This window comes from Neovison vison, chromosome 7 (assembly GCF_020171115.1).
Source record: "Neovison vison isolate M4711 chromosome 7, ASM_NN_V1, whole genome shotgun sequence".
Classification (NCBI taxonomy): Eukaryota; Metazoa; Chordata; class Mammalia; order Carnivora; family Mustelidae; genus Neogale; species Neogale vison.
In genome coordinates, this window is record NC_058097.1 from 98,048,526 (window position 1) to 98,057,564 (window position 9,039).

The 9,039-nt window shown below is 49.0% G+C and overlaps 1 protein-coding gene across 3 annotated transcripts; it reads left to right on the forward strand.

The window, feature by feature from the left end:
- Positions 1-888: 888 nt before the first annotated feature.
- Positions 889-7,243, forward strand: MSANTD4 (Myb/SANT DNA binding domain containing 4 with coiled-coils). 3 transcript variants are annotated; one of them, XM_044257737.1, is made up of 3 exons: positions 889-952; positions 3,553-4,153; positions 5,061-7,243. In XM_044257737.1, the coding sequence occupies exons 2-3, from the start codon at positions 3,692-3,694 to the stop codon at positions 5,634-5,636; spliced, it is 1,038 nt and encodes a 345-aa protein (XP_044113672.1). In that variant the 5' UTR covers positions 889-952; positions 3,553-3,691; the 3' UTR covers positions 5,637-7,243. The 3 variants fall into 3 exon arrangements, with proteins under 3 accessions (XP_044113672.1, XP_044113673.1, XP_044113674.1); XM_044257738.1 differs by having other exon boundaries at positions 908-994; XM_044257739.1 differs by lacking the exon at positions 889-952 and adding an exon at positions 1,005-1,247.
- The last annotated feature ends 1,796 nt before the right edge of the window (positions 7,244-9,039 follow it).

Consider the following 9,039-nt stretch of genomic DNA (forward strand, 5'->3'; position numbering starts at 1 on the left):
GGGGACTGAGCGCGGAGGCGTCCCAGGGCCACTCTCCAGGCTGGGGACTGAGAGCCGAGACGTGGGGGAAGGAGAGAGGGAGAAGCGGGGCATGTGGCTCGGAGACGAAGCCCAAGTGAAGCCAGAGGGAAAAGCAGCCCAGCTCTTGGGAGACGGTCTGCACTTCCTGTCAGGAGTGTGGCTGCGCCCAGGGACGCCCAGACGCCCGCCCAGGCGACAGCGGGAAGAAGGGACCACAGACACAGCCCTCAGGGACGCCAGAGCCGGGGCTGGCAGCCAGCACTGGGCCGCCAGGGAGGAAGGCGCAGAGCGCGGGAAACCAGGAAGAGCTGGTCAACGGGTCCAGGGACTCTGGAGGCAAGTGTGAGGACCGGCTGAGGTGTGAGGAAACCACCAGCATTTCGCTGAGGCCAAACTAAGCCCCAATTGCTGGAGCAGAAGGTGAAAGAAACCCTGAAAGTACCTGGGGCAACGCCAAGGTTTTCCTCCCCAACCCCCCGCCTCTTCGCCATTTTAACAGGTGAGGGTCAAGGACAGGGGTAGAGTTTGGAGGCGGGATGTCCAGGGACCCAATCAGGCGGAAAAGCGCCGCAGGCTGATAGCCAGGAGCCAATCGGTTTCTAGAGCCCACTTGAGTGACAGAGCCTCACGCCAACGCCTGAGCGCAGAGCGGGAGGCCGCGAATCGCAAGGGGGAGGAATTCCAGGGCACTAACCCGGAACCGGTTGGGGACTCGATTCCCATTGTGAGGCCAGACCTGGGGCGGGCCCTCAGCCAGAATGGCAATACCATCCGGGCCAATGGGTGAGCCGTTTAGAACGAGTGGCAGCTGCGCCAGCCAGTGGGTGGCGGCAAGGGGGCGGGCGAAGTTAGTGGGCGGGGCATCAATGAAGCATCTTTTTTTCCTAGCCCCCTCAGAGGCGATCGGGCGGAGGTGCCGCCGGGGTCGCAGGTGAGAGAGTCTGTCCCGGAGGAGGCGGCAGCTCCGCGGACGGTGGGTGCCCTCGCAGCGGGGAAGGTCCCGGCGGGGCTCAGCGGCAGGTGGCGGTCCCCACGGGGCCGACCTTGGCCTCGCATCTGCGTCGCAGCGGGACCACGACGCTCCTGGAAGTAGCAGCCCGCCCGGGGCCGATGGGAGGGCTGTGGCCGCTGAACCCAGGCTGCGGGACATTTTCCGCGCACCGAGTCGGGACTGTTTAGTAAACAGAAAGAAGACTTGCCTTCCAGGTCGCCACCTCTCCCAGCAGGTGCGGCCGCCGCGCTGTGGCAGAGGCGGGCGGGCGCCACCTCCCCCGGGGTGGCCTCCGGGGAGCTCCGAGTCCCCGGGTCTTCCCGACGGCCCTGCCGGGGCGGTCCCGCAGAAGGCGGCGGGGCCGGGGGACAGGTGTCCTCTCATTCTGGTAACAGGTGGCCCCTAAGTAAACTTCACTTACCTACCCCAAGTTTCCGAGAAGAGCGCATCCTGGTCGGCAGGGACGTGAATTTCCTAGAAGGAGATGTGGGCGCGGGGAGGAGGGGGACTGGGGAAAGTTTGGATAATCTGTGATGCTTTCTTTTTCTGACCTGCTTACCGAATTTACAAATATATATAAAGTATTTGGGGGGGGAGGGGGACCCAGAATTGACGGCGCCTGATTTCCCTCGGACCTCTTAATTCTGCCCTATCACACAGTATTTAGGAACTTCATTCTCAAGTGTTAGTCCGCGAAAAAACAACGGCCCCAGTTATTTTATGCCTTCGGTGGATTACATCAGTCAACTACTTATACCCATGTCCAGCCTGGAAAGACTGTGTTGGGGCATGCCAGATCTATGGGTTTTTAGAGGTTGGAGCTGCCGAATTCCCTTCGGTAAAGACAGGGAACACAACCGATATAAACGGGGTAGTATTTGACATCTAATATGGCATCTTTTCCCGCTCTGTGACGTGTTCTATCCCCAGCACTGAGAACAGGGACTATGCGCGTGGCACATAGGAGGAGCCCGATCAATATTTGAGTAAGTTACTAGGTGGTGGATGACAGAACCCCAAGCTGTTATATAAGCATCAAAATACAAAGGAAAGAACATGGGAAAAAAAGATCCTGGAAACATAGCTTCTCCGTGCAAGAATCGCGACCAAATTTCAACTCAGGGTGCACTGATTTGGGTACTTTCTTACAGTAATCAGAAGATGTCAGAGGTTTTCACATAATTACGTCGAAACTGTCTGGAAATCTAAGATACGTGTACACAGGAATAATGTTGGGCTAAGCCATATCCATCCTCTAACATAATATTTACTGCACGTATGCACCTGTGTCACTGTGTGTAGTTTATTCATCTCATCTCCTGGTAAATATTTTTATTTTTTATCATGCTTTTACCTTAAAAATACGGTGGCACTTTTTAATTGGTTCAAGAAGCTATTGAAGTGCTCTGAAACATTCTTTATCTTTTGGAAACAAAAAGCCATGAATACATTGTATTTAATATGATACAGAATTTGATATAATTTTAGCTCTCTGTTCTATTTTTAAGGACATCTAACTTGCTGATTCCATACAGAAAATATGTCTTTGATAACCTACGTACTCATCATTGGTCCATACAGACTATAGTAGCAACAAAGCCTTTTTACTTAGAATTTTCTCCTTACAATGTTTTATGACTTGTTAGGTTCTTACGTTTTTTGGCATAATCAAGGGTGGGGAATTTATCTAAATTAGGCTTCACTTAGTTTCACAAACTGATTCTTGCCCATACTGTCTGGGGCTGCCTTTTCCTTTTAAACATATGCTTTGCCCATTGAAGTTTGTTTTGTTAGCTTACCTTCCTTGAGTTACTTTATTTCATTTTCTGTCTTTTCCCAACCCCAATCACCTTGTTTTAAGTTGTATTTGTACCTCCTGTTTGTTAGGCATATTGTTACATATTGAGGATACCTCCCTTGGAACAAGTAGGCTATCATCTCCCAGATCCCACTAGTGCTGAAACAGATGGTAGAGGAAGGCAAAAGCCAAGTTTGCACTTCAGTAGTTCTCTGAAGTGAGCTGCGACATAGGTACTAAGAAGTACATTTGGGCTGGTGTGACAATGTATAAGTCACTTTGCTTCTGTCCTTTTTTCTAAGTATATGTAGAAAATATATATTTTTATATAAATTACATAAGGAATGGTAGGCCAGAGTACTAATTAAATGTGATCCTTTACCAGTGTTCTAGAATGATCACTCAGCAACTTGGGATCTAATGTGAAGGCAGGGCGTTCATTTCTGGCAGGTGCCCACCTCCCCAGCCGAGGTACCCATGTGCAACAGAGGCCCGGAACAGGGGAGGAGGCTGACGATGGGTGACGGGAAGGCGGCCGGTGGGGTGGGAAGAAAGAATGGCTTGGGAGTGGAGAAGCAGGGGTGGCCCAGGGTGACAAGTGGGGGTCAGGCGCCAGGGGAGGAGCCCAGGTGAGGGACCGCGGGTAGGTGGTCGGGTCAGAGCCAGAGCGGAGCTGTGTGCTTGTCTTCGGCCACCCCGCGTGGACGCTGCAGGCTGATGGCTTTGACCTCTTTCTCCCCAGGAACATCCAGCCCGCCTGTGCTCCTAGATGAGCGGAAGACTCTGATGTGAACAAAGGGCCAACCAGGGGGTGCCCTTGGTTCTTGTGCTTTGTCGCATTTCCCGGCTTTTCACATCTTCTTTGCACTTACGTTGGGAAAATGAAGCAGTTGAAAAGGAAAAGGAAAAGCAATTTTAGCGTCCAAGAAACTCAGACCCTTTTGAAAGAAATCACGAAACGGAAAGAAGTCATTTTTTCCAAGCAGCTCAACACGACCATCAACGTGATGAAGCGGATGGCCTGGGAGGAGATCGCGCAGTGCGTGAACGCTGTCGGGGAGGGCGAGCAGAGGACGGGGACCGAGGTGAAGCGGCGGTACCTGGACTGGCGGGCCCTCATGAAGAGGAAGAGGATGAAGGCGAACATTAAGCTGGTCGGCTCGGGCTTTCCCCTCCCCACATCCGACCTGGATGACTCTCTCACTGAAGAGATTGATGAAAAGATTGGATTCCGCAATGATACGAATTTCGATTGGCAGAACGTGGCGGATTTCCGGGACGCAGGTGGATCCTTAACTGAGGTCAAAGTGGAAGAGGAAGAAAGAGATCCCCAGAGTCCCGAAGTAAGTAGTAGCCCGGGAGTCCGCGTTCTCTTTTTGCTCCTTTAGTTCTGATGTTGGAGTTCAGGGTAGTTCAGGAACAGTAAAGGTCCCAGTTGTCAAGCTCACTTAAAAGTAGTTCCTAAGAAAGTCGTTCCATTTTTTCTTCCTCCATGACATTAATCTGTCTTTGAACCTAAATATGTTTCTCTTAATGATGCATACAGGTGGGGCGCCTGGGTGGCTCAGTGGGTTAAAGCCTCTGCCTTCGGCTCAGGTCATGATCTCAGGGTCCTGGGATCGAGTCCCGCATGGGGCTCTCTGCTCAGCGGGGAGCCTGCTTCCTCCTCTCCCTCTGCCTGCCTCTCTGCCTACTTGTGATCTTTCTCTGTCAAATAACTAAATAAAATCTTTAAAAAAAATTTTTTTTTTTTAAATGATGCATACAGGTGACCCTTGAGCGACATGGGGGCGGGGGCGGGAGCACTGGCTTCGCAAGTGGAAAGGCCGTAAGTTTTCGCTGCCCCTCAAACTTAACTCCCAGTGGCCTGCTGTGGACCCACAGCCTTATCAGTAACACAAACACTCAATGACCTCCTGTTTTTTCCTACATATATCACGTGTGATATTCTTAATGTAAGGTACAGAAAAGAAAATCATAAGAGAAAATACATTTCCAGTGCTGTACTGTATTTAGCAAAAAAAAAAAAAAAAAAAAAATGGGGAACAGGTGGACCCGCCCAGCTCAAACCCACGGTGTTCAAGGGTCAGCTGTATTAGTCACATCAGGTAATTTATTATAAATATTTTTCAAGATTCAAAAGAAATGACTTTCTGTGCTCAAAACAATACAGAAACTCTGAAGGACGCGTTTAGACACATGAACAAAGGTGAAATCGAAATAAAATTGAAAGTTGCTTTTTCCTTTTAGTTTGAGATTGAGGAAGAGGAAGAAATGTTGTCGTCCGTCATACCGGATTCCAGGAGGGAAAGCGAACTCCCCGACTTCCCCCACATCGATGAGTTTTTTACCCTGAACTCCACGCCGTCCAGGTCGGCCTACGACGAGCCCCACCTGCTGGTGAACATCGAGAAACAGAAGCTGGAGCTGGAGAAGCGGCGCCTGGACATTGAGGCGGAGCGGCTGCAGGTGGAGAAGGAGCGGCTGCAGGTGGAGAAGGAGCGGCTGCGGCACCTGGACCTGGAGCACGAGCGGCTGCAGCTGGAGAAGGAGCGGCTGCAGGTCGAGCGCGAGAAGCTGAGGCTGCAGATCGTGGGCGCGGAGAAAGCGGCCCCGGAGAACGAACTCGGCCAGGGGGAAAAGGCCGTGCTTCAGCCGCAGGACATAGAAGCAGAGAAGCTAAAACTGGAGAGAGAACGCTTGCAACTGGAGAAAGATCGGCTGCAGTTTTTGAAATTCGAGTCGGAGAAGCTGCAGATTGAAAAGGAACGCTTGCAAGTGGAGAAGGAGAGACTCCGAATTCAGAAGGAGGGACACTTGCCCTGATGGATCTCGGTTCCAAGGTGCGCGGACGTGTGGAAACCATAGATTTTTCTCTGTATCCAGTAATATAAAAATGGTTGCAAGATTAGCTCTGGTTTTTCTCCTGTTTAATGTCTGTGTTTTGGTTAGGAAAAAGGCAATTAAGTGTGGGTTCCTGTATACTGAAGTCGTGTGTTCCATAGCAGCGGCAGGCCCTAGCATAGACAGTATAGCAGAAACCCTTGCGCTCTACTCTTTGAGTGAGTAAAATTACATAGCGTCTTGTATCATCTGTGCACTCAGAGTTGACAGTTACCGTCCACGTACAATTCTAGCTCGGTTCCCAGAAGAGGGTGATTCTGCCCCCTGGAAGACATGTGACAACAGCTAGAGATATTTTTGGTTGTCCGCTACTGGCATGGAGCAAGTAGAGGCCAGCGGGCCTACCCGTGTCCTGCCGTGCACAGGAGGGCTCCCGCCTCCAGATGGTCCCGCACAAAACAGCAGTACTGCTGAGGTGCAGAAACCCTTTCCTAGCTTGATTCCCCCTCGAGAGCTTTGGTTGTAGTTTCAGAATATTAAAAACCTCAGATATTTAAATGGGTAGTTACTTAAATGGCCAAAACCTTTAACTATGTAACATTCGTGTGTAGTATATTGAACGTAGGGAGTGAGAAGATGTTTAGGTATTTTATCCCCGTGTCTATATCTCTAACCTGAGACTCCGAGCATAGTGCAGGGAGTATCAGTTTGCCCAAGGTGGGTCACTTTGAAAAGCAGTTCATTCCTCTAGCTGCTGATGCTTCCAAAGCTGCACGTGCTGCATAAGGTTTAGTTCCCTTTTTTCTTTGAATTCATAATCTTAAGTTTTAGTAGAAAAATGGTCATTTCAACCATGTACTTAAATCTTAATGTAAATGAAGGTGGAAGCTAGTAAAAATGGTACCGATATAGAAATGGTACCAGTAGTCCATGAGCTTTAAATCAAGGAGTGGTTACTTTTTAAATAAATCCTAGTAGCTATGTGGGCTTGGGGGTGGGGGAGGGGGAGGATGTCCTCTGTGTCAGGTGGTAATGATGACGATGATGGTAGTAGCTGTGTGTAAATGGTTTAGGGATGCACTTACCATGCACTGTCTGACCTACTCTGTACTAGGGAGTATTATTCCTGGGTCTGAGACTCAGAAAAGGAACACTGAAAGTCTGTGGTGTATATTGTCTCCACCCCCTCCCTGAGGAACAGAGTTTTGTATCTTCAGTCCCTGGGGTATGTGTTCTGAGACCAAGGGCTTGCTGTTAAACTGGTGGCTTGCCTTCAGTCCCCCTGCAGGTGCTGTTTCCACAGTCCAGGTGGTCTCCCTGTGCACTAACCTTGAGACTCTCTACGTGAGATCATTTTGTATTCTCTGATTTCCAGGGCTGACAGTGTAGCTTTAATCCATCTCTTCTGTTGGCAGATATGACCTGGATTCTGCATTTGTTCCTTGTTAATTTAAGAATGTCTTGATACCATGTGTGAGATTGGACTAGGGACCTCTAAGGAGAAAATATACTTCTGCTACATTACTTTGACTTTGAAATAGTGTTATTTTTTTATAACCAAAATAAATGCTTCTGCCGTAGAAATGAAATCTGCCTATACTAACTATATGAAAGTTTACCGTTTCCAGTGATACCAGCGTTCTGAGGACTAAGGTTTTTCAAGCCTGGAAGAGAGCCTCATCTGTGAGTGCTCCCATCTGGGGCAGGCACTGTGCTCGGGGCTCTTCCTACATGATTTTATTCGCTCTCCAGAACAACTCTTGAGCTAAGTCATGTTATCCCTACTTTTACAAGAAAGGAAAAATTGCCTCATCAATTCAGTTACATTCTTGAAAAAGGAAATACCAATATTGACCATAAGGCCTCCCAGGAGGAGTGAAAATCTGCGGTGCAGTCAAAGCAGGGCTTGCAAGGGCAGCTCTGCTGTGGACCATGTGTGAGAAGTCCTTTCACACGCCCCACGGTGGCATCTCCTCATCTGTACAGTGGGCACCACGACACCTGCCCCGCCTGTGTTCATAGTTTGCTTTAAAACCCTATCTAACCTCTAACCTGCTACTTAAATGCAAGGTGCTGTCAGTGTTTGGACTGAAGGTCAGTAGGCTGCAATTCCCTAGAAGCAAACATGAAGATAGTCGTACTGTTTTGGGTGGCCAATCTTTAGGTTCCTGGAGGAGATTTTTTTTTTTTTTTTCAAGCAACCGCTTCCTGTCTTCCAGGGCCTTGGTTGAAGAGCCTTGGCTTTCCTTAACCTTCCCCAGGATTGGGTTGGTCCCTCCACTAGAAAACCTGGCTGGCACACTTGGGCAGGCACACTTGGAATGCGTCCCAGGGGGTTCGCAGCTCCCCCCGTCACCACACCGGTGCTCCGTGGCTCCCGTTGCTCGGCATTTTAAAGGAAACGAGACTGACCTCCTGTGGGTGGCTTGGGTCTCGGCTGGGTTCCTCCGGTCTACAGGTTGGCCGGGGGTTCACGGAAACTCAGTCTGTGGTCAGCCCGCTCCTAAGGATACCCTTCAGTCAAGGTGCTGAGTTAGAAGAAGGAAGGGCCCGTCCATCTGCAGGGACAGAGCATGCTCTCGGGCTTTTTCTTGGAAACTGAACACTCAGTCTTTGTAACTGGAGAGAATTCTTGCTTCTCTTCTCTCACCTTCTGCCTCATTTGTCCATTTTATCTGGCTTTGCTTCTCCCCTCTTTTCATGCCTCTACCTCTTCATGCTTTGTCACTTCTATCCTGAGTAGAAAAGCAGATTCTAGTCCTCTGAGAAGAGTTCATTTCAAATGAATAGCTACCTTTTCCTGCCTTTCTGGCCTTCACAATTTTTTTTTTTTTTAATTATGTCACTTGTAATTTGTCCAGGCTTTCCAGTCACTCTTCTCGGACCACAGGTTGTACCTCCTAAAGCTCCCAGAATACTAACCGCCTGTTTGCTTTTTCAATCTCTAACTTTCTTTCTGACCTATGTGCTCCTTTAAACACATATACTCCAGGGGGTTTAGAGGCTTCATAAAAACCCAGAGGTGGAAAGTGGATTGTATCACTTTGGGGTGCGTATCAGAAAGGGTTTAGTATATGTATACTGAAGAGACAACCAGAGAAGACCTATCTTCCGGGGGTGGGGGGGCGAGGGGAGGTGGCTAAATGCTAAATTGGCTGCCAAAGTCTCAAGAGATTAATTTACCCCCATCCAGAGAGGCATCGTGACCAGCGAGACATGAGAAAAGACGATGATTACACAATTTGAATTTTGATAAAGAAGTTCTAATAACTTTTTTAATGGATTTCATTAGGAAATACCTTCATTACTATTATTATTATTATTATTATTATTATTATTACCATTTTTCTGATGTGACCCATTCACTTTTAAAAAAAATGAGTAA

Coding starts and splice junctions, on each gene's coding strand:
- MSANTD4 (XM_044257737.1), top strand. CDS start 3,692: ATGAAGCAGTTGAAAAGGAAAAGGAAAAGCAATTTTAGCGTCCAAGAA. Junction 4,154..5,060: donor GAGATCCCCAGAGTCCCGAA/GTAAGTAGTAGC, acceptor TTTTCCTTTTAG/TTTGAGATTGAGGAAGAGGA.